The 25,212-nt window shown below is 44.0% G+C and overlaps 1 protein-coding gene and 1 pseudogene across 1 annotated transcript; both read left to right on the top strand.

Annotated features, from left to right (window-relative positions):
* LOC109092172 overlaps nucleotides 1–25,212 on the top strand; it is a 1,055,107-nt pseudogene that overhangs the window by 782,552 nt on the left and 247,343 nt on the right.
* Nucleotides 6,677–8,112, top strand: LOC122144434 (putative nuclease HARBI1). The gene has a single exon (XM_042755358.1). The coding sequence runs from the start codon at nucleotides 7,084–7,086 to the stop codon at nucleotides 8,110–8,112; it is 1,029 nt and encodes a 342-aa protein (XP_042611292.1). The 5' UTR covers nucleotides 6,677–7,083.

The following is a 25,212-nucleotide window of genomic DNA, read 5'->3' as shown; positions in this document are numbered from 1 at the left end:
TCTGCAATTAGTTCTTCCATAAACTCCTTGTGGGTCATGGTGCCATAAAGCTCTTTATGCACAATAAAAGCATTGGTGGCAGCAATGTCCAAGAAGTGTAGAAATAGCTTTCTGTACCACTTCATTGTTTTGTGCTGTGTACTTTAGTATTGTAACAGCTGATCAGACAGGTCAACGCCCCCCATGTGCTGGTTGTAGGCAGTCACAGGTGCAGGACATGGAAAACTCTTTGTCCTCCATCCATTTAGTGTTTTCGCCCTCCTTTGCACATTGTCACCTGTATAAGCAGCATGGATGGTGGAGCAGACAGACACCTCTTGTGTGACCATCCATTTCACAAACACAAGATGTTTGTCTCAAATCCACCTGATGGAGCCCCTCACAGATTTTTTGGTGAGTGATTTAGCTGCATTCCGAGGGCAATCTTTCCTGTTGTCTCTGTAAGTCCCACATGCACCGAACTTCAAAGCAAAAACAAGTCTCTTAGGAGCTTGGGACTAGTGTAAAAATTATCCATGTATACATGGTACCCAGAGCCCAAAACTGTACGGTCCAACAGAGTTGTCACAGTGTCATATGAAAGTCCATGGCCTGTGGGAAAGTGGTTCTTTCCTGTGTAAACAGCAAAATCTACAGTATATCCATTTGATGAGTCCGCAAGAACAAACAACTTGAATCCCCATTTGGTTGGCTTGGAGTCATTCCTGTGTTTGCTTTGCATGCCACCATTCTTTCATCCACTGCCAAATTTTTTCTTGGATGATAGATGGCCTTACATGCAAGCAAGATAGTGTCCATAAGGGGTCTGTCCCTGAAAAGACGGTCATGTTCAGCTGTGCCCCTCTTTTGTCATTGTTCCTGGTCTGCATCTGGGTGACTCATGTGCAGATTCTATGAAATGGTGTGATATCTGTCCCTTGACATGATTGTGGCAGGAAAAGAAACAGAGAAAGATTGTTCTGCCGCCAGTAGTCTGTGATGGAACTCAACTTCACCATGGCCATGTAGAAGAGTAGCCCACTGTAGCAGTACAGCTCAATGATGCTGACATCTGTCCATTTATATTTATGTCCCTTTGCACATGCCCTGGCAGCCTGAGCATTGGTGTTTCGACACAGAGTTGACACAGCAGTTTCAGAAAAAAAAACTTTTTGAATAGAATCATGGGAGTGTGTGCATCACATGGTCTTAGTTGTGGTCCAGGTTCCCTCTGTGGGCAGGAATCTCAGAGCCTGTGGAGCCATGTCAGTATCATCCCTTGTTTTCCATGACCAAGTGGGACGCTTATTTGTTTATTTTGATGTAGGTAAAACATGAAGGTGGTGTATTTGAAGTCTTAAAAAATTGTTGTTAACAACTGATGACATTTATTAAGAATTAGTGTTGTAAATACTATAATATATACAGTACAATACACTTTACTATAGTATTTACTATAGCTAAATTACAATATTATTTTTTTCATGTATATCAACTGATTTCATAACTGATAATATATTACATCATTGATAAGAATAGATGCTTATTGTGTCATCCAAACCACAAATAATGTTTCCATATTATTTAGGCATAGGCATAATAAAAGTGCACAGTATTGTACTTACTCAGTATGATTTTCCAACGAACTCAAAACACGGCACTCGCGGTGCCTTTGTTATGCATGATGCCGGTGATGCAGCCACAGTCCTAAAAGAAAATTGAAACTGTTGTTAGCAATTACCAGAGGATTCATAATTGATAATATATTACATCATTAATAAGAATAGACGCGCGTATATGTCTGCCGATGGCCCACTTATCAGCGACATTTGCAGCTTTATGATACATTTACACCTCGGACGATCGTGACCGCCAATAGCCGGGTATAACGTTTTTGAAACTTTTACCACATCTGATATTCACCAACAAAAGCTAAGTTGGTAAACAATTTCACCATTTGGAAAAACAGTCTAAACAATCCACAATGTAAAAAAAAATAAAATAAAATAGATTACAAAAAAACATGGTTCATTTTTTAATAAGAGATATAATATTGTAGCCTATTTATGTTTATATCGGCCTATAGCCTTATATATGTATTATATAGTTATATAGGCTATAATATCATCATCATATATCATAATATATAGTTAAATACGCGCTTTGCTCTGATTTTAGTCTAGCCTGTTTCGAGACGTCCAAATGTAGATATAAAATATGCTATAGCTGAGCAACATTTTAAATCTTGAAGGTAATAATAAAAGGCTTACTCGTCAGGAATTATATCCTCAGCTGGGTCCAGACGTTCTTCAAAATGCAAATATTCGTCATCTGAGTCATGTTCTTCCTCTGAGGAGAAAGTAGCCTCTTCGTCGCTGTCCAGGACCATCCGAAGTGCAGCGTATAGCGTGCCATCATCCAAACGCGCAGAAAAAAAGTAAGTAGTTCTATGATGAATCTTGACGTTTTATGTAATTTTTCGGGGGCGTGTATGTGATTACATGGCTCACCTCAGTTCATTTCCATATGAACAGCGTGCTAAGAGGGAGGCGGGAACACATTATCTATAATGAGATGATACAGGAGAAACTGGACCAGTCCTTATGTTCATACAAATTACATAAAAATAGATTATTTGTTTTTTACTTGAATCTGTTTATTTATAAGGAGACATTTCAAGCTTTCTATACATATATTTATCTTGTATTTGAGGCAAGTATTCGCTGAGATTCGGGTTGTTTCATTTAGGTGTCTGTGAAGAGAGGTGACAGAGACAGAGATGGCAGATAACGCACTCTGTTTATTTTCTTTATTCTACAAAAGTACAGCATTTTGTTTTTATCATAAGTGTATACAAAAAAAAGTAGACCCTTTACAGATTTGATTGATTTATTGCTCTTATCTGTACAATCAAAACTGGAAGTGCAATTTAAGTTACTTTCGGCGTTATCAGGAGATTAAGCCGCAAAATGCGTGAAGAGCTATCATATCGATCACAAGCGCATAACCGGGTCTGCCCACTGCAGAGAAACCAAATAGGTAGTAGAATGACTAGGCAGAACAGAAATAATTGCTTGAGTGGTTTGAGGAATCACATTACACCTCCTGTTTGCTGCACAACATGGGGGACTGCAGTGCCTGGAAGCCAACCCTCCACCCCACTGCAATCAGGTGGGTGCCGCCTCGACAAAGCATCTACATTTCGGTTACTTTTCCCTGACCTATACTTTACCTCAAAATCAAAAGCAGCAAGTTGTGCTGCCCAAGGTTGTTCAGTCGCCCCCAACTTTGCTGATGCAAGATGACTAAGGAGGTTATTATCAGTAAAGACTACACATTTGTGCCCCAGCAAATACTCATGAAACTTCTCCGTCATGGCCCACTTGAGCGCCAAGAACTCCAACTTCATGGGTCCCGTACATTTCTTAGACTTGCCTCCGGCCAGTTCAGCAACCAATTTATGCAGAGGGGCAGCCAACTTAGCAAACCCCTCCACAAAACGGCGATAATAGCTGGCGAAGCCCAGAAAGGAGCGCAATTCCGAAACGCTAGTTAGGGTCTGCCACTGGGCTACTACCTCCACCTTGCTTGGATCCGTAGTGACACCTTTGAGATGACACAACATGTCCTAAATGCTTTACCTCGCACTGAAAAAACGCACACTTCTGGAGCTTAGCTTTAAGTCCCTCAATCCCCAATCGACCCCGCACCACTTCCAGCCGTTCTAAATGCTGGAACACAGGAAGAGAACACCATAATGTCGTCCAAATACAACAAAGATTGGCATTGCTGGTCACCAAACAACCTTTCCATCAATCGCTGAAAGGTGCTGGGAGCATTGCAGAGACCAAACGGCATCCAGTTCCACTCAAACAAGCCAAATGGAGTACAGAAAGCAGTTTTAGGTCGATCCGCCTCCGTGACAGGGACCTGGTTGTACCCGCTGGCTACAGTCTTTTTTAACCAGGACAATAGGAGAGGCGTATGGACTACAGCTCTCTTATCACCTGTGACTCCAGTAGCTGGTTAATATGCGCCTTCCCCACCGAAGGGGGGACCCTCCTGTACCGTTGCCTGACAGGGCTGTCATCTAAAAGGGGAATATCATGCGAAAGAAGGTTAGTGCAAACCAAATCCCCCTCATGAGCTGAGAACACAAAGTGGTATTTTTGGAGTAGGGCCCAAACCTGAGCTTTTTCCTCCCCTGACAAAATCGACATATCTACAGAGTCAATCTGCGCCTGTACTGTGGGACCTACCAGAGTTGTATGAACAATTACCATAGATGTGACTGACCTCACTTCACTTATGCCTTCAGGTAAACAAATGACAAAAACACCGTTCAAGGTACCTTAAGATGTCTCTAAGAATAATGCTCTGAACAGGTTGCTGCTACAAGCCTCATCGTGCCCCCCAGAATGCGACACACCCCATGCCCCCGCACCCTAACTGTACCAGCATGATCAACAGAAAACTGAGTATTAGCTTGATGACAATGCTGCAGTGCATGCATCACAGAACTAGGGGCAAAAAGGGATATGCCGTGTTGCCCAAAGAGCTCCTGGTAGCATCTTCTAAGGACATTCATTCCCAACACACCCAGGACATTCAACCCAGAACTACCAGGAGGATCTCGGACAACCAGAACACCACAATCTGGGACCACTTTGCCACAAAACTCAACATCTAGCTCCATGTAACCAATGTAGGGGATTGAAAGACCATTTGCAGCAGTAAGTTGAAACCACTGGCAAGACTTATGTCGCTCCTGCCCCCATGGCTCAAAATACTGCAGAAAACAACTCTCTGTTATGGTAGAAACCATAGAGCCCGTATCTATTCAACAGGGCACCTGGACCCCGCCAATAAGAACATTAAGATGAGGGCAGGAGGACACTAAACAAGACGTTGGAGTGGAAACGTTTACAACACTTGAGCCTGATAACTCCCCAACCGAGTTGTGGCTCTGCAACTCGGTAGGGATTAGTTTTCCAACTGCTGCGCTGGACGAGTTTGCCTACTACCAATCGGAGGTTCCTCCCTGCACTCCCGAGCAAAATGGCAAGGGCGTTGACATCTCCTACAGATAACATGACCATAATGTGGGGATCGGCTATGTGAATTTGGGGCCTGCAAACAAGCTAAATCCTGGGTAAGCGGATTTATCTGCTCTTGTTGTAATTTTAACATCTCTCTTTTAATTCAGTTAACTCTGTTGAAGGAAAGCTACGAGGACCTGTACACGACTCACCCTGTACAGCATACTGGACCCCATAAGCCAGTGGAACAGACTGACTTCGTCCCCTTATGCCCCCGGCATTCCCTCCCATTCCCAACGCATGGCCTCACTACGCACCTCTAAAAGTGTAGAGGAAGGTTGACGGCGGACCAATTGCTTGAGTTCACGACGAAGGCCAATATCAATAACGTGCTCAACAAATTGGTCATGCAATAAAGCTTCTGCATTCGGTATGCCATGAGGAGACTGCCGTTTCACTTTCTCCAAGAGGCCCAGCAATGCAATGGAGAATTCTAACAACGTCTCTACCTCCTGTTGTCTCCTGGAGAAAAAGGCCTGCTGTAATGCTATATAAGACAGGGAACACCCATACAATTCTCTTAAACGCCTGAATTATTTTCTCAGGATCATTTAGTAATCCTTTTTTTGCGACCCGTTATCACAAAATCCATAATACTTCCAGGGCCCGGTTTTTCAAAAGGTTTAATCCGGATAAAATTGATCTGGATTTAGTAATCCTTTTTTTGCGATCCGTGATCACGTAATCCAGCTTACTTTTGGAGCCAGTTTTTTTAAAGCAACATCGGATTGGATCAATCTGATCCGGATAGGAACTTTTCAGGATCACCAAATCTGGATAACCAGTGCTGGATAACCAGTGCTCAAATAAGGATAGGAAATCACAATGTAGAACTATAGATATGTAAAGAGCAACAAGTAGAATAGCCAGTGTGGGGTCAATATAAGTTTATTTTTATTTGAAATGAAAACCCACACATTTAAAAAAAAAAAACTAAAAACAAGAAAAACCCCACCCCATCCTCTTCCAGCAGTCCGCTCATCTGAGACCTACAACACAAACACTGTACATTGAGGATATTTATAACAAGTATCAAGTATAGATGTATTGAATTAAAAAAAAAGACTTAATGTCAAATACTCCACAATAATTTCAGACTTCCTCATCTGATGTGGAGAGACCAGCTTGTCTGAGCGTATCCTTTAGGAGGCGGATCTCAAGTCTGGCCTTGGTTTGCTGCAGTTTGGTCAGAGTCAGTTGTTCCTCTCCCAGACGAAGCTGTGCTTCTGCCCTTTCAGTCTCTTTTAGCAGAAGTGCCTTGTAATCATCATCTTTGTTTGATGAAGGGCGCTTCAAGCCTTTCCTCTGAGATCCTGTGGCAACTACCACTGGCTCAACCAATGAGGATCCAGCTTCTTCCTCAGGAACAGAGCTGAGATTTAATATAAATATGCTATCTGGATCAGCCTCAGGAGGAACTGGCAGATTCTCCTCCTCCTCCTCAATCCAAGGCTCGCCATCCCCTACAACACCTTGAATACCATGGAGAGCTTGCGACTTCTCACCTCCAATGATGTCGAGGACCACATCTGTGTAATCTCCCCCCTCTTAAATGGCTTGTTGCCTGTTTGTGGGTTTTTGGCTTCAGCATGGTCCTTGGTTGCCCTGGCCTTAAGATTCTTCCACCGCAATTTGATTTGGTCTGTGGTCCTCCTCTGGCCAGACCCTATGGCATTCACATTTTCTGTGATTAAAATCCAAACATCATTTTTCTTTTTATTGGTATCCTTAGCAGAATTAAAACTTCCCACTATTGTTCCATAATGGCACCGAACACCCTCTAGTAGTGCATTGGTTTCAGCAGCAGTGAAGTTACAGCTTCTTGAGTCCATGGTTCCGTTGCTTTACTATAGTGAACATTGTTCATCAATTATAGGCCTTGGGTCCAATTGCCTCAATTGAACGCAAGCCAAAACTAATTAGTTGTAATAGGTGTGTTTGAAAAGACCAACTACACTGCCATATAAATCAGCCTTTCTCAGAGGATTCACAGAGAGACAGTGAAATGGCAGGTGTTGTCCACCGCCACCACAACTTTGCCAGGAGAGGATACCGTCAAAGGGTGTATGTTGAACGTACCAAGCCACTGGAGCAATACACCACTGAGGAGCTGTATGTCCGGTTTCGCTTTGGGAAGGCTGATATAGAGTACCTTGTGAACCTTCTCAGGCCAAAACTTCAACACAGAACCCAAAGGAGTCACGGTCTGTCTGTGGAAGACCAGATCCTCATTGCTCTCCGATTTTATGCATGTGGGACTTTCTATCAAGTTGTTGGTGACTATATGGGAGTGGTGAAATCAGCTGTGTGTGATGTGGTGAGAGATGTGTCAATCGCACTGGCCAGCCTGGTCAATGAATTTGTTTCTTTTCCAAAGGACAACCAGATTGCCCAGGCCAAGCGCAGCTTTTTTCTTTTGGGGAATATGCCCAATACTATTGGAGCAATCGACTGCACACATGTGCATATACAAGCACCTCATGAGAATGAATGGGAGTTTATAAACAGAAAGGGGAGGCACAGCATCAATGTCCAACTTGTGTGTGATGCTGACCTCATCATCACCAACTGCGTTGTCAAGTGGCCTGGGTCTGTCCATGATGCACGCATCCTGAGGGAGAGCGCTCTATATAGAGACCTCCAAACCAACCGACCGGATGGCGTAATATTAGGAGACAGTGCCTACCCACTCCTACCATGGCTGATGACTCCTTTTCTAACAGCAAATACACCGGCGCAGGCACGCTTCAACACTGCTCATTGCAGAGCAAGATGTGCAATTGAGCGTTTAAATGGAGTTCTTAAGAGGCGCTTTGCATGCCTTAACTACCTGAGAGCTGAACCACAGAAAGCATGCAACATAACCCTTGCCTGTATTGTCCTGCACAACATCGCTACTAAGCGCAATGTCCCTCTCTGTGCTGACAATGATGCACCTGAGCCCCTTGGAGACCCTAACCAACCTCCTGCATTCTGCCAGAACGAGCAAACAGGACGTGCAACAAGGGACGCAATAGTTAGACACTATTTCTGATTTGGATTTGTTTTGGATTTCAAAAATCAGTGATTGCCATTCTTTGCATTATTTTTTTGGTTATTCTGTAATCATTGCATGCATCACTAATAAATATTCTAAAAACAAAAATATTTTCGATTGTGATGAATATATATATCAATTAGTGACAGAATAAAATTTATTGTTTTTGGTCAATTTTGACAGCTGTTTGGGGGATTATTTTATGAGGCCAAACTCTTTCTACTTTGCTGTAGGCCTATCCTGAAAGGCTGAATACGTTAAAGCCTACCTAATCACTGTAGCCTGACGAATGAACAAATAAAATTAAAACCTTATGAATAAATAGAATATCTTGTAAGATACTGCATGATCCAAATATAGTATTATTTGATACATTTTTAAAGTTTTCATTACATTTTGGCCATGAAATCCATGCTGAATCCACCCTTCTGATGAGATCAGTTTAATCCAGATTTTTTGGATCAAAGTGATCCAAATCCTACAAAAAAGTTCTAAAAAAACCCAAACTAAAGGTTTGATCCGGATCAAAACCAAGATTGGATTACGTGATCTAATCCAATTATGTAATCCGTTTTTTCTTTTGAAAAACACATTTTCAAGATTTGATCCAATCCGTTATCCAAAATCCTAGTGGATTACTTTTGAAAAACCGGGCCAGATTGTTTCCGATTAGTGCTCTGTTGCATAGCAACGGTGCGAGAAGAGCGCTGACGAGAGGACAGTCCTGACAGGACAGGTGGAGCCAGAACTGATCGTTTTTGTTTTTATGATTTACTCATAATGGAGGAGACGGTGATGAACCTCAGGCTTAGCCAAGACCGAGGCCAGGTAAACTACATTGGTTTGCTGCGATCTTCGTTGGATTACAACTTTAAATGCAGGTACTGGCTTAGAGCGTACTGGAATAATGTAATGATACATATGAAAAACTACAAAATACACACATAGCAGTTAAAATGCTGACTGATATCTTACAAAGGTGCAATTTTTTAGTTTATTGTCTTGACCATATGTAGACAGGTTTGCAACCCGTATTTTTTTACGCAGTTAACCATAAAAATAAAACTGTATTTAAAAAAATAGAGCATAGTACAGCTTAATGTCCAGCAACTTTAAATTTAATAACCTTGAACATATTTAGAAGTAAACTGCAACATACACAGAAGTGCAGCAGTATTATTAATGTAAAACCATCCTGATGAATTCTTTTTTTCTTCAAGACAATACTGCACATACCTTTACTTTTACTCTCAATACCTTAAGTATATTAGAGTATGCAAGATAATACTTTTACTTAAAGGATAGTTCAGCCAAAAATGAAAATCCTGTAATCATTTACTCACATTTCTTCTAGGTTTGTAATTTATATTTCTGGGTGAACTATCCCTTCAGCTAAGGTTTTAAATATGAGTGGTAGTTTTTCCCCTTTATGGTATTGGTAGTTACTAAAAGTAGTTTACTAAAGTATGTCAATATTTCTTCTACTAATTATGTTGTTTTCCTTCTTTCCCTAAATCAGACCAGACCCCTGTACTGCAGGATAAAGCTGAATGTGGCAGCACTGGACAGGTGTTTAATGGTTTTGTTCTGAGCAGGGAGACCCTGACTGTGCAGCTGGATCTACTGGGAAGTGAACGTCAACAGTGATGGTGTGCCACGATCCAGACCCTGGTGTTTCTCTTCTGTCTGCTAGTGGTACATCATACAGATGGTCTCCAGAGTGTTTGACATGTCCCTCGTTCCACTGTCACCGCATTGTCCTCCGAGTCTCTGAGGAGGTGCTGGCCATTCACCAAGAGACTGACCTCCTGAAGACCCCAGAACACATGGAGGCAGGTCCGGGCTCAAACTGATGCTGTTTTTCTGATGTCAAACCTAAGCTATGTTGTAAATAGTTGTAAAAAGTACTTTCTATTATAGAAAGAACAATTTGTTTTAATATGTAAAGTATTTACAGGACAAACAAATAAACATTTAAAAGAATGTTTTGTGAAAAAAATTATAAGCTACATTATAAAAATGAACAATGTACATAAGCACTTTTCTTTTGTTTACACGTGAATATGCAAAACAATAATACAAAATGTACAGAAAGTACTCAGGCTTATTTATGAATAAATTACACACAAAAAAATGAATAATGTATACAATTTATGCCTTTAATTTTTAACTTGCATCACAAAAATAAACCACAGAAATTAGGTTGTTTCATTGACAATATAACATTTAAAAAATATATTGGAAAAACTGTAATGTACTCATTTTTTTCCCACTGTTTTCTCTTGGCTAATGAAGAATGTATTTGTTTGAGTTTGATGTCATCCCTGTCCACTCGCTCCCTCACCTGTCTCAGGACACTTCACAAATAAACCATGCCTGTTAACAACAAAAACACAGGCTCACTTTCTCCAGAATAGTATTAAAACAAAAGAAAATGGAAACACTTATGAAAAAAGACAGGTTTGCAATCTTAACATTAGAAAATATGACACAGCAGGACATGCATACAAAATACTGAAGTGCTAAAGTTTGGTCAAAACATTTGTAGTCATCTCTTGCATGACAGCACTACAGAAACACAACAAAGGGAAAGACCATTGCCTTATATAGTGGCTGTCTTATTGTTTGTGGGCTTTATGTAAAAAAAAAAACTGGCTTTAAACACTTTCGCTAGGTATTTGACTAAATTAAAACACAATACTCACATTTCAATGTGAAGTCCTCCACAGAACTCTCACCTGCTTCTGAATATAAACACCTTTGTCATATGCACGCAAGTGAATCTGGGATATGGTAGGGTGCGATGTGTCCATAAGATGTACACTTCATTTTCATGGGAAATCGTCGCGCCGCGGTGACGCATTCACACTTCAAATGCGGTCTTCGGAGTGCGCATTCTGACTTTGGGACAGCTTACGTCGTGACGCAGTGACGCAATCGCACTTCACATCCGCACTTTGGAGTCCACACACTTCAGTTTGGGACACCCTTTCTCACGCCACTGTGACGCATTCACGCTTCAAATGCGCACTTCGGAGTCTATGCACTTAAGTTTGGGACACAGCTCTGCGATTCAGTTCGCACGGCATCCCCCCAAGTTCAGTGGTATCCGCTTCACTACAGTGAAATCGTCCGATCCCCCTGTTCTGTGGGTAGAGATTGCAGTCCTACTGGCGAAGGATGCGATAGAGCCGGTCCCCTCCAGCCGATATGAGGACGGGGTTTTACAGCTCTTACTTCATTGTACCCAAGAAAGGCAGTGGGTTATTGGCGATCTTGGATCTGCGAGTTTTGAACCGGGTCCTTCATCGGCTACTGTTCAAAATGTTGATGCAGAAACGCATCTTCGGGTGCGTCCGTCCCAGAGATTGGTTTGCAGTGATCGACCTGAAGGACGTGTACTTTCATGTATCGATCCTTCCACGCCACAGACCTTTTCTGCGGTTTGCGTTCGAAGGATGGGCATATCAGTACAAGGTCCTGCCCTTCTGGCTGTCCCTGCCTCCCCGTGTCTTCACGAAAATCGTGGAGGTGGCTCGCCGAGATAAACAATGGTCACCTGAATAACCACCCGAGGTGACAGATCAAGAAACACTGCAGGAAACATGCTGGGATCCGCAACAGACTGAAAAAAAAGACCTCCTCACAGTCCTCCTCTGCCGAGCATTTGCTCGCCAATGTCCAGTCTCTGGAGAATAAGATGGACAATCTTAGAGCCAGGATAAGTTTCCAACGGGACATAAGGGATTGTAACATCCTTTGTTTGTCTGAAACATGGCTCATGACCTCGGTCCCGGACACTGCTGTAACACCATCTGAAAACTTCTCTGTTTTACGGATGGACAGGACAGCCGAGGCCGGTAAATCCAAAGGTGGTGGAGTGTGTTTCACGATCAACAAGAAATGGTGTGACCCCAGGAATATCTCCACTCTGTCGCGCTCCTGCTCGCCTCATCTGGAACATTTATCCATTATTTGCCACCCATTCTATCTGCCCCGGGAGTTTTCATCGATCATCATTACTGCTGTTTACATCCCACCACAAGCTGACCGCGGTTTGGTTTTGTCGGAGCTTCATGATGCACGCAGCAGCAACATCAACAAACATCCTGACGCTGATATTATCATCGCTGGGGACTTTAACAAAGCCAACCTCAGGCAGGTTATGCCTAATTTTTCCGCCTACTCAGAAGCCATGCTACAGGCAGCTCTTGATGACGTAGACTGGGACATGTTTCGGGCAAGTTCACCTGACGTCAGCGAGTTCACGGATGTAGCATTAAGCTTTGTAAACACGCTAGCCGAACAAGCTACGGATGCAATAACTATAATTCAATTCAATTCAATTCAAGTTTATTTGTATAACGCTTTTTACGATACATATCATTACAAAGCAACTTTACAGAAAATTAAGTTTCTACAATATTTAGTAATAGCTTATCAGTGGTGACTGTCAGTTCATGTGCATATGGCAGATATGTTCAGAAAAATCAATAAAAAACGTAAACAAACAGACGATTAACACTATTAACAGCAATTATGCAATCAAACTTATAGCAAAATGTGGTAGTTCTGTATGTTGTCTCTGGGTTAGCATCATCTGAGGTCCTTTGAGGGGTTGGCATCATCTCTTCTCAGGTGTTCTGGATCCAGACTGGAGCTTGTGTAAATCCTAGTTACCACGGGATGTAAATCAGAGCAGAGAAACAAATAGAGAAACAAATAGAGACATAATTAGCGTAGCTGCTGTTCCAGCCAAGTAAAATTAATTTGTTTAACCCAAGCTAAAGAATAATAATGCACATTTGATCAGATATAACAGCAGTCCAAAATTTATGAGGTGCATTATTTGAATGCTTGGCCAAAGAGGTGTGTTTTTAATCTAGATTTAAACAGAAGAAGTGTGTCTGAACCCCGAACATTATCAGGAAGGCTATTCCAGAGTTTGGGAGCCAAATGCGAAAAAGCTCTACCTCCTTTAGTGGACTTTGCTATCCTAGGTACTATCAAAAGTCCAGCGTTTTGTGACCTTAGGGAGCGGGATGGGTTGTAGCGTGGTAGAAGACTAGTTAGGTACGCAGGAGCTAAGCCATTGAGGACCTTATAAGTAAGTAATAATATTTTGTAACTGATACGGAACTTAATAGGTAGCCAGTGCAGAGACTGTAGTATTGGGGTAATATGATCATATTTTCTTGACCTGGTAAGGACTCTAGCCGCTGCATTTTGGACTACCTGTAGCTTGTTTATTGAGGATGCAGGACAAGCAGCTAGAAGTGCATTACAATAGTCCAGTCTAGAGGTCATGAATGCATGAACTAGCTTTTCTGCATCAGGAACAGGTAACATGTTTCGTAGCTTGGCAATGTTTCTAAGATGGAAGAATGCTGTTTTTGTAACATGGGAAATATGATTTTCAAAAGACAAGTTAATGTCTAATATAACACCCAGATTTTTGACTGTAGAGGAAGTAACAGTACATCCGTCTAATCGCAAATTGTAATCTACGAGATTCTGTGTAATGTTTTCTGGTCCAATAAGTAATATCTCAGTCTTATCTGAATTTAATAGGAGAAAAATTATTGGTCATCCAATCTTTTACATTTTTAACACACTCTGTTAGCTTAGATAATTTTGAAGTTTCACCTGGTCTTGTTGAGATATATAGTTGAGTATCATCAGCATAACAGTGGAAACTAATCGCCTATTTTCTAATAATATTACCAAGGGGCAACATGTATATTGAAAATAGCAGAGGACCTAGGACAGATCCTTGTGGCACTCCATATTTTACTGGTGATAAATTAGATGACTCCCCATTTAGATAAACAAAGTGGTAGCGATCGGACAGGTAGGATCTAAACCATCTTAAAGCCTGCCCTTGGATACCTGAATAGTTTTGTAATCTATCTATGAGTATGTCGTGATCTATGGTGTCGAATGCAGCACTAAGATCAAGTAAAACTAGCAATGAGATGCAGCCTTGATCTGATGCAAGAAACAAGTCATTTGTAATTTTAACAAGTGCAGTTTCTGTGCTATGATGGGGCCTGAAACCCGACTGAAATTCTTCATAGAGATCATTTTTTTGCAGGTAGGAGCACAATTGAGCAGACACAACTTTTTCTAAAATTTTAGACATAAATGGAAGATTTGAAATGGGTCTGTAATTTGCCAGTTCACTAGGATCTAGTTGTGGTTTCTTAATAAGAGGCTTAATAACCGCCAGCTTGAATGGTTTTGGGACGTGACCTAAAGATAACGATGAGTTAATAATATTGAGAAGCGGTTCTTCTGCTACAGGTAACAACTCTTTCAGTAATTTAGTGGGTACAGGATCTAATAAACATGTTGTTGGTTAAGATGCAGTGATAAGTTTATTTAGCTCTTCCTGTCCTATAGTTGTAAAGCACTGCAGTTTATCTTTGGGTGCGATAGATAAAACTAAAGTATTAGACGCTGTAGAATCTACATTTGTTATTGTATTTCTGATGTTATCTATTTTATCAGTGAAGAAATTCATAAAGTCATTACTATTAAACTGTGAGGGAATATTTAGATTGGGTGGCGTCTTGTTATTTGTTAATCTAGCCCCTGCGCTAAATAAAAACCTTGGATTGTTTTGGTTGTTTTCTATGCGTTCGTGTATATGCTCGGCCCTGGCAGTTTTTAGAGCCTGTCTATAGCTGGACATACTGTTTTTCCACGCAATTCTAAAAACTTCCAAGTTCGTTTTTCTCCATTAGCGCTCAAGACTACGAGTTTCTTTCTTGAGAGCGTGGGTATTACTGTTGTACCATGGCACAGTACGTTTTTCTCAAACCTTTTTCAATTTGATGGGGGGCAACAGCTTCTAATGTATTAGAGAAGATAGTGCCTATGTTTCCAGTCATTTTGTCTAGTTCATGTGTATTTATGGGTACACAGAGCAGTTGAGATAAATCAGGCAGGTTATTTGCGAATCTGTCTTTGGTGGCTGGAACAATAGTTCTGCCTGGACGATAACGCGAAGCCATATAGTTATTTTCATAGCAGCGCAAAATGCACGATATAAGGAAATGGTCAGTAACATCATCACTTTGAGGTACGATATTTATGTCAGTAAGATCGATTCCATGCGATAAAATTAAATCTAGCGTATGATTAAAACGATGAGTGGGCCCGGTGACATTTTGCTTTACTCCAAAACAGTTTAATAAGTTAGTAAACACAAGTCCTAATTCATCATTTGTATTATCAATATGAATGTTAAAATCTCCGAAAATTAGCGCTTTATCAGCGGTAACCAACAGGTCTGAGAGGAAATCTCCAAATTCTTTTAGGAAATCTGTATACGGTCCTGGTGGTCTATACACAGTAGCCAGAGAAAGAGATACAATAGATTTCTTTTGCATATCATCCTGTTTTCTGGGTAACACTGATAATACAAATAAATAAAACCTCAATCCTGTTTTCTGGGTAACACTGAGAATATCACTATATATTGTTGCATCACCTCCCCCACAACCAGTCTGACGGGGCTCATGTTTATGACAGTAGTTTGATGGAGTAGACTAATTTAGACCAATATAATCATTTGGTTTTAGCCAGGTTTCAGTCAAGCAGAGTACATCAAAACTATTATCTGTGATCATTTCATTTACAATAACTGCTTTGGGTGTGAGTGATCTAATGTTTATGAGCCCAAACTTTAAAAATTGGTTTTGTTCATTTATTTTATGTTTTTCTGGTTTAATCACGATAAGATTTTTTCTAGATCCTACATTAAATTTATATTTTGACCTCACTATTCGGGGAACAGACACAGTCTTAATAGATTGGACAGCGCAAGTACTTCTAACATTTAAGCGGGTAGAACAAAAGCCATCATAGCAGTTATTTGAGAATTGGCTTACTAGTCAAATGGAGCGTAGAGTCCTGGAGATGTTGTCCGACAGGAGTTCTGCTCCGACTCTGCTGGGGTGCAGGCCATCAGCGCGAAAAAGCCTAGGTCGCTCCCAGAAAAGATTCCAATTATTAACAAAGAGCAGTTTCTGTTCTTTACACCATGACAATAACCATTCATTTAGGGCAAAATGTCTACTGTACCTTTCGTGTCCTCGTCGATACATGGGCAGTGGTCCTGACACGATGATCGTCACCGTGGGTGTCGTGCTGCAAACCGTCTCGATCAGACTCCTGAAGTCCCTCTTCAGCATCTCCGTCTGCCGCTGTGCGATGTCGTTAACCCCTATACATATACATAGAGAACACGAGCACCAGGGAAACAGTGAGTGTGCACTTTACCTTCGCCTAACGTAGCACGGACGTGTTGGACGATGGAGTCTCCGACGATCACAGCGTCGCGTTCCGTCTCGCGGAGGGGAGAGAAGCGGTTCCATGTGGAGATCTCGAAGACCGGAGGGGAGAAGTCGTCGCCCAGGGCCTGGCTCGCGTCCTCCGCTGCGGATGCACCCAGGGTCCGTGGTGTCCCGGCGCCGGCGTGAAGGACATCTGGGCAGATCGCGTCCTGGGTGCACCAGGCCTGTGCAGAGAAACACACGGGGTGGAGGTGGTGGGACTGTTAGTAGCACACTGCATACTTACCCTGGACTTGTGAGCGTCAGCCCGGGAGGTTTCCAGCGCGGCTCTCCGCTCTCTCAGCTGGGCCGGCCTCTGCTCCAGGACCCGAATCTGCTTCTCCACGGCCTCCAGCTCGAGCTGCACCGAATGCAGCTCTAAAGTGTCGTCACCTGCACTCAAAGGTAGACAAACATCCGCCATTAAAGCAAGTAACACTGAGTAAAGCAATGGTAATGTGTGTGAATAGAGTATTAGCGATGCACGCGGGTTTAGCGAAACCCACGCTGGTGATGCTAATGGGCTATAAGCTACTAGCGGACTCGGGAAATCAAAATAAAACTAGTGATAACAAGGCGCTCTGATTGTTTTTGTTGTAGAATACGATAGAGGATATATTCACACGTTATAGAAACGAAAATGATGGTGTATAAAATAGATTTCAACAATAAAAAAAATAGACGATAGAGAAATAACGTGATGGAGCTCAAACTAGAGGCATACGACAGCAACAAACAGGACCTATAAGGACCTTCTCTAATCAGAAACCGTGGGTGGACAGAAAACAATCCGTTCAGCACAAAACAAACTCAATCCTGCTTACAAAGCCAACCTTTTGTCCCTGTGCCTAAGAACAATAAACCCTCTTGTCTGAATGACTATCGTCCAGTTGCCCTCACACCAATAGTCATGAAGGTCTTCGAGGGACTGGTTAAAAAACGTCATCTGCTCCTCCATCCCGGATACTTTGGACCCTCTTTAGTTTGCTTATTGCCCCAACAGATCCACTGATGATGCCATCTCTCACATCCTGCACTCTTCTCTCACACACATTGACAGCAATAACAGGAACTATGTAAGGCTGCTATTTATCGAATATACATCTTCTAAACATACTATAGACCCCATCAAGCTAGCTTCTAAACTCATGGACCTTGGCCTGAATTCTTCAATATGCAACTGGATTCTTGATTTCCTCACCGGCAGACCTCAAGTGGTGAAAGTAGGCCAGTTCACTTCCAACTCCATCACCCTGAACGTAGGAGCCCCACAAGGCTGTGTCCTGAGTCCCCTGCTCTACTCTCTCTACACACACATGACTGCGTGTCTTCCCGCATCTCCACATCTATTATCAAATTTGCTGATGATACTGTGGTTCTGGGCCTCATTCACAACAATGAGACCGCATACTTGGATGAGGTAGAGAAATTAACATCATGGTGCCAGGACAATTGTCTCTTTCTGAATGTGAGCAAAACTAAAGAGCTGATTGTTGACTTCAGGAGGAGACAGCAGCAGCCCTATACTCCTCTTATGATCAGCGGGACCCCTGTGGAGAGGGTGAGCAGCTTCAAGTACCTCGGTGTAAACATCTCAGAGGACCTGACTTGGACTACCCACATTCAAACACAAGTTAATAAAGCCAAGTAAAGACTACCATCTGAGACAGCTTAGGAAATTCAGGGTTTCGCCAGCAATCCTGAAAACTTTCTATTCAGGGGCCATAGAAAGTGTACTGACTCAGAGAAGGACAGCAGTTTGTAAGTGTTTTTGCCTCGTTTTCTCATTAGACTACTGCGTGATCATCGTTGCTAGGGAAACTTTGCTTTAATTACTGTGTGTCTTACCCTGGTAAATACGTGTGAATTATGGCGTTTGGTTTTGCATTTGCCTATCGCGGGACTGGACAGTTTCGGTCTGCTAAATAGAGAGGCGTGACAATAGCCAGTAAGCCGGTAAAAAGTACTTAAAGAGCTGTTTTTGTAAGCGCTTGTCAGAAGAAACAGTCGAGCGACAGAGAAGGACAGCAGTTTGTAAGTGTTTTTTGCCTCGTTTTCTCATTAGACTACTGCGTGATCATCGTTGCTAGGGAAACTTTGCTTTAATTACTGTGTGTCTTACCCTGGTAAATACATGTGAAGTGGCGTTTGGTTTTGCGTTTGCCTATCGCGGGACTGAACAGTTTCGGTCTGCTAAATAGAGAGGCGTGACAAGCTGACTTCAATCACAGGTAATCAGGCAAATATAAAAGTGATAGGTGTCACCGCGGCAGCGGTCGCGGCAGCCCTCGTGTGAAGACCGACGAGTGTAAAGACCATCGACTCTACCTGCGCGACTCCACCGAGCAAGGACACCGACAGGGCACTTGAGTATTGCTTTTCTCCCCTTCAGTTTTTATACAGCTCGTCCTCAAATACTTATTTTGGACACTTGTAGTTCACTATGTGCTTTCAGATCTCTACTATCACTACTAACACTCGGAGAGCACGCTATGTACGTCGAAGGAAGGCCTGCCTGACAAATCTAAGGCCTGTCCCTCTGACCTCTACTCCAACGCTCTCTATTCCACTTGGTCTCTGGAACTGCCAGTCCGCTGTTAACAAAGCAGACTTCATTTCTTCTATTGCTACTCATTCTGGTCTCAGCCTCATGGCACTGACTGAGACCTGGATCAAACCTGAGGACACTGCCACTCCCGCAGTCCTCTCCACTCATTTCACTTGTTCCCACACCCCTCGTACGACTGGGAGGGGTGGAGGTACTGGTCTCCTTATATCGAAAGATTGGAAATTTGATCTTCAACCACCACCTACAGGTCATGGTTCATTTGAATCACATGCTGTTACTGTAACCCACCCTGTTCAAATCCACTTTGTGGTCATTTATCGTCCCCCAGGTCCATTGGGAAACTTCTTGGAGGAGTTGGACGTGCTGCTATCAAACTATCCTGAAGATGGTACTCCTCTGGTACTGCTTGGTGACTTCAGCATCCACCTAGATAAACCCCAGGCTGCTGACTTCAACACTCTGCTCGCCTCATTTGATCTCAAGCGAGTCTCTACTACAGCGACTCACAAATCGGGCAACCAACTGGACCTCATCTACACGCGCTGTTGCTCAGTGGACAACACTTTAGTTACTCCACTGCACACCTCAGACCACTTCCTCATTACTGCTAATCTAGCACTTACTCCTGAAGCAGCACACGCTCCAACGCAGGTCACCTTTCGACGGAACCTACGATCACTCTCTCCATCTCGCCTATCCTCTGTGGTTGCATCCTCACTTCCTTCACTCTCGCAGTTTTCAGCTCTGGACACGAACAGTGCTACGGACACTTTTTGTTCCACTCTGACCTCTTGCTTGGACAACTTTTGCCCACTGTCGTCTAGACCAGCACGCACCACCCCATCTGCCCCCTGGCTGTTCGATGTTCTCCGTGAAAATCGCTCTAAACTCAGGGCTGCAGAGAGGAAATGGCTTAAATCAAGAAACTCTACCGACCTCAGTGTGTATCAGTCTCTCCTCTCCTCCTTCTCTGCAAACGTCTTCACTGCTAAAACATCATATTACCACGACAAGATTAACAACTGTTGTGACGCTCGGACACTCTTCAAAACCTTCTCTTCTCTTCTTAATCCGCCTCCACCTCCTCCTCAATCGACTCTTACAGCTGATGACTTTGCAGTTTTCTTCACAAATAAGACAAGAACCATCAGTGACCAATTCTCCACACCGCAGACTGAGGATAACTTCACAACGACTAATGCTCACTCCTCCTCCTTCTCTCCACTCTCAGAGACGGACGTTTTCCAAACTTATCCTGTCCAGTCATCCTACTACTTGCCCACTGGATCCGATCCCCACTCACCTCCTTCAAGCGATTTCTTCTTCAGTCATACCTTCACTTACTCACATTATCAACTCCTCTCTTCACTCTGGAACATTTCCCTCAGTATTTAAGCAGGCTCGGGTAAGCCCACTGCTGAAGAAACCATCTCTAAATCCAGCACTTCTAGAAAACTACGATCGGGTATCCCTTCTTCCATTCATTGCAAAGACACTCGAACGAGCTGTGTTCAACCAGCTCTCTATGTTTCTTGTACAGAACAACCTCCTGGACAGCAATCAATCTGGCTTCAAAAGTGGCCACTCAACTGAGACTGCCCTGCTCTCGGTTACTGAAGCCCTGCGACTGGCAAGAGCAGCTTCAAAATCCTCAGTACTCATTTTGCTGGACCTGTCTGCTGCTTTTGACACTGTTAATCACCAGATTCTACTATCAACCCTCAGAAAGATGGGCATCTCTGGAACCGCACTCCAGTGGCTTAACTCCTACCTGTCTGATAGATCCTTCATGGTGTCTTGGAGGGGTGAAGTTTCTAAGTCACAACAACTTGCTACTGGGTTTCTCAAGGCTCAGTACTTGGACCGCTTCTCTTCTCCATCTACATGACGTCATTAGGATCTGTCATTCAGAAGCATGGCTTTTCCTATCACTGCTACGCTGATGACATTCAACTCTACTTCTCATTCCAACCAGATGACCCGACGATAGTTGCTCGCATTTCAGCCTGTCTGAGTGACATTTCTAGCTGGATGAATGACCATCACCTTCAGCTCAACCTTACTAAGACTGAACTGCTGGTGGTTCCAGCTAACCCATCGTTTCATCACAACTTCTCTATACAGCTGGGTTCGTCAACCATAACTCCTTCCAGGACAGCCAGAAACCTAGGAGTTGGGATTGATCATCAGTTAAGCTTCACAGACCATATTCCTACAACGACCCGGTCCTGTAGATTTGCCTTATACAACATTAGGAAGATTAGACCCTTCCTGTCAGAGCAATCCACCCAACTTCTTGTCCAAGCTCTTGTTCTCTCCAGACTGGACTATTGCAATGCTCTCCTGGCGGGCCTTCCTGCATGTACTATCAAGCCTCTACAACTGATCCAGAATGCAGCAGCGAGGGTTGTCTTCAATGAGCCGAAAACAGCCCATGTTACTCCTCTCCTCATCAGGTTACACTGGCTACCAGTAGCCGCTCGCATCAAATTCAAGGTACCGATGCTTGCCTACAAAACGACCACTGGCACGGCGCCAACTTACCTAAACTCACTAGTTCAATCTTATGCACCCTCCAGAAGTTTGCGCTCTGCAAGTGAACGACGCCTTGTGTTGCCATCCCAAAGAGGTTCAAAATCACTCTCACCGACTTTTTCCTTGACTGCTCCCAGCTGGTGGAATGACCTCCCGATCTCAATTCGAACAGCTGAGTTTTTACTCATTTTCAAAAAACATCTAAAGACTGATCTTTTTCGCCTGCACTTAACCAACTAATACTAGTACTTACCTTTTTTCTTTTCTATCATATTCCCAAAAAAAAAAAAAAAAAAAAAAACCCTGGCTACGTGTTCTGTACTAGACTAACTGAGACTTGTCATAGCACTTGTATACCGTTGTTGTTCTCGTTGATCTGATTGTTTCTACTGTTCTCATTTGTAAGTCGCTTTGGATAAAAGCGTCTGCTAAATGATTAAATGTAATGTATATTTTTATCTCAGTGTGGTATGGGAACAGCTCCAGTCATGACTGCAAAGCCCTGCAGAGATCACAGGGTCTGCTCTCCCCTCTCTGCAGGACATCTACCTCAAACACTGCAAAAACAGAGCTGTTAAAATCATCAAGTACTCAATTCACCCCAGTAACCATCTTTTCACTTTGCTGCCATCTGGTAAGCGCTTCCATAGTCTGATGGCAAAAACCGAGAGACTTAGGAGGAGTTTCTTCACCCAGGCCATCAGGCTCCTAAAATCAAAACCAGCCTCTTAACATCTTCATGTCTCCACTTAATATTCACTTTATCAGTAAGATATTCATCATTCACTACCTCACATTGACATGCTGAAAGTGTCAACCTGTTTGCACATTTGCCTCTTGCACATTCCTGTGTATCTTAATATTTAAGACTACATTTTACTTCCATGCACATTTTTTCCACTATATATTTAATTCTACAGTATACATCTTTTTTTATATTTTATTCTTATATTTTTATTGATAACTTTTATTTCATTCTTTCATAGCTATATTTATGTATATTTTCATCTGTGTTGTATTCTTTAATAATTGCACTGTCCATGGAGCGGACCTGACTCACATTTTCACTGCTGGTTATATATGCGCTATATAATTTTGTATGTGACAAATAAAAATCTTGAATCTTGAATCTTGGGTGTAGTGGGTGAAGCAGGGTGTTCGCATTCTCAACTTCTCACTATGCAACTATGCAACTATGCAACGGATGAAGGGCTCCTAATGCAACCGAAGGGAGCCAGCGGCTCTACTCCACCGGGAGGGAGATCCCTAACCACCATTGAGCATGCAACATAACTCAGACTGGGGGGTTCACCCTGTGACCGAAGGGAGCCGTGGGTCTGCTGCACCGGAAAAGGAGCCCTAGTCCGATGCTGAAAAGGCAAAGACTGATGGAGGGACTCCCGCTGCATCCGAAGGGAGCTGCGGCTCTGCTACACTGGAAAGGAGAGTCCACGATTGCGGGTTGATATGAGGCATGTTTTTATGCCTCAGAGGGCTCTCACAGCGTCTGAAGGGAGCCCGCGACTCTGCTGCACCGGGAGTGGAAGCCCCGTTAGCTGCAGAGCATGCAACGTGACTCAAAACGACAGACAGAGGGGTCACACTGCGACCGAAGGGAGCCGTGGCCCTGCTGCACCGGAGGGGAGAGCCCTGTTTTATGCTGAATAAGCAATGAAACACGACTGTTAGAGGGACTCTTGCTGCGTTCGAAGGGAGCTGCGGCTCTGTTGCATCGGAAGGGAGAGTCCCCCTTGCGACTGAATGCGAGGCATGGTTTGATGCGTCTGATGGAGGGCTCTCACTGCGACCGAAGGAAGCCAGCGGCTCTACTACACTGGGAGGGAGATCCCTGACCGCCATTGAGCTTGCAACATAAGACGATTAGCTGATACTAGCACAATCTCGGGATCAGTTGTGCGAGCACAGGGACCTGGTGCTCCAGCACCTCAGCCTGTTGGGCCTTCGGGACAACTGGGGAAAGAGCAAACTCTCACCGATGCAGAGGATCTCTTTTCTCAGTATGGAGTTGGATTCGGTCGAACAGACAGCACGCCTCACACAGGAATGTGCGCAGTCGGTGCTAGCCTGCTTGAATACGTTCAAGGGCATGACAACGGTCCCACTGAAACTTTTTCAGAGGCTCCTGGGGTATATGGCGGCTGCAGCGGCACTTACACCGCTCGGCCTGTTACATATGAGACCGCTCCAGCACTGGCTTTATGGCTAGGTCCGAGTCCCGAGGTGGGCGTGGAAGCGCGGCACTCACCGGGTCCAAGTTACACCGGCCTGTCGCCAAACCCTCACCCCGTGGTCAGATCTAGAGCAGATCTCCGGGCATGCTGTGGTTTACACGGATGCCTCCACTACCGGCTGGGGGGCCACATACCAGCTGCATTGGCTATCAGGGGTTTGGACGGGCCCGCAGCTGCATTGGCACATCAATTACCTAGAGTTGTTAGCAGTGCGCCTTGCCTGAACCGTCTCAAGCCTGCCACCTCCTCCAAGCACGTGCTGGTCCAAATGGACAACACAGCGACCGTTGCGTACATCAACTGACAAGGTGGTCAGCACTCCCGTTGCATGTCGCAACTCGCCTGCCACCTCCTCCTTTGGAGTCGGAAGGTTCTGAGGTCACTTCATGCTGTTCACATTCTGGGCCTGCTCAACCGTACAGCCGACGAGCTGTCTCGAGCAATGCTCCCCGGGAGAATGGCGACTCCATCCCCTGTCGTTCCAGCTGATTTGGAGACGGTTCGGAGCAGCTCAGGTAGACCTGTTTGCTTCTCTAGAGACCTCTTACTGACAGTTGTTCTACTCCCTGACCAAGGGAACACTCGGCATGGACGCACTGGCACTCAGCTGGCCGCAGGGCCTACACAAATATGCGTTTCCCCCAGTGAGCCTTCTCGCACACACACTGTGCAAAGTCCAGGAGGACAAGGAGAAAGTCTTGCTAGTGGCGCTGTATTGTCCCACCCGGACCTGGTTCCCCGAACTAGTGCTCCTCGCGAAAGCCCCTCCCTGGCTGATTCCTCTGAGGAAGGATCTACTGACTCAGAGACGGGGCACCGTTTGGCACCCGCGTCCAGACCTTTGGAAACTCCATGTCTGGTCCCTGGACAGGACGCGGAGGTTCTAGGCGACCTACCCCAGGAGGTAGTGAACACCATCACTTCGGCAAGAGCACCATCTACGAGACACGCTTATGCCTTGAAGTGGAACCTGTTCGTTGAGTGGTGTACTTTAACGCAGAGAAGACCCCCGAAGATGCCCGATTGCAGTCGTGCTTTCCTTTCTACAGCAAGGGCTGGAGCGAAGGCTGTCTCCCTCCACCCTCAAAGTCCAGGTTGCCACTATTGCTGTGTACCATGACCCCGTGAATGGGAAGTCTTTAGGTAAGCATGACCTCATCATCAGGTTCCTTAGAGGGGCCAGGAGGTTAAATCCTTTCCAGCCCCCCTCTATACCCTCTTGGGACCTGACTCTAGTGCAAAAATCACTAGAGCAGGGCCCTTTTGAGCCTATGCATTCAGTTGAGCTAAAGTTTCTTACATTGAAAACTCCGCTCCTGCTTGCACTGGCCTCCATCAAGAGGGTAGGGGACCTGCATGCATTTTCGGTCGATGATTCGTGCCTAGAGGTTGGGCTGGCTGA

This window comes from Cyprinus carpio, unplaced genomic scaffold (assembly GCF_018340385.1).
Source record: "Cyprinus carpio isolate SPL01 unplaced genomic scaffold, ASM1834038v1 S000006675, whole genome shotgun sequence".
NCBI classification, from domain to species: Eukaryota; Metazoa; Chordata; class Actinopteri; order Cypriniformes; family Cyprinidae; genus Cyprinus; species Cyprinus carpio.
Note: the sequence above shows the minus strand (reverse complement) of the source record. Positions and strands in the feature narration are given on the sequence as shown.

What these genes read in the sequence shown, in the direction of transcription:
- LOC122144434 (XM_042755358.1), top strand. Translation starts at nt 7,084, where the DNA reads ATGGCAGGTGTTGTCCACCGCCACCACAACTTTGCCAGGAGAGGATAC.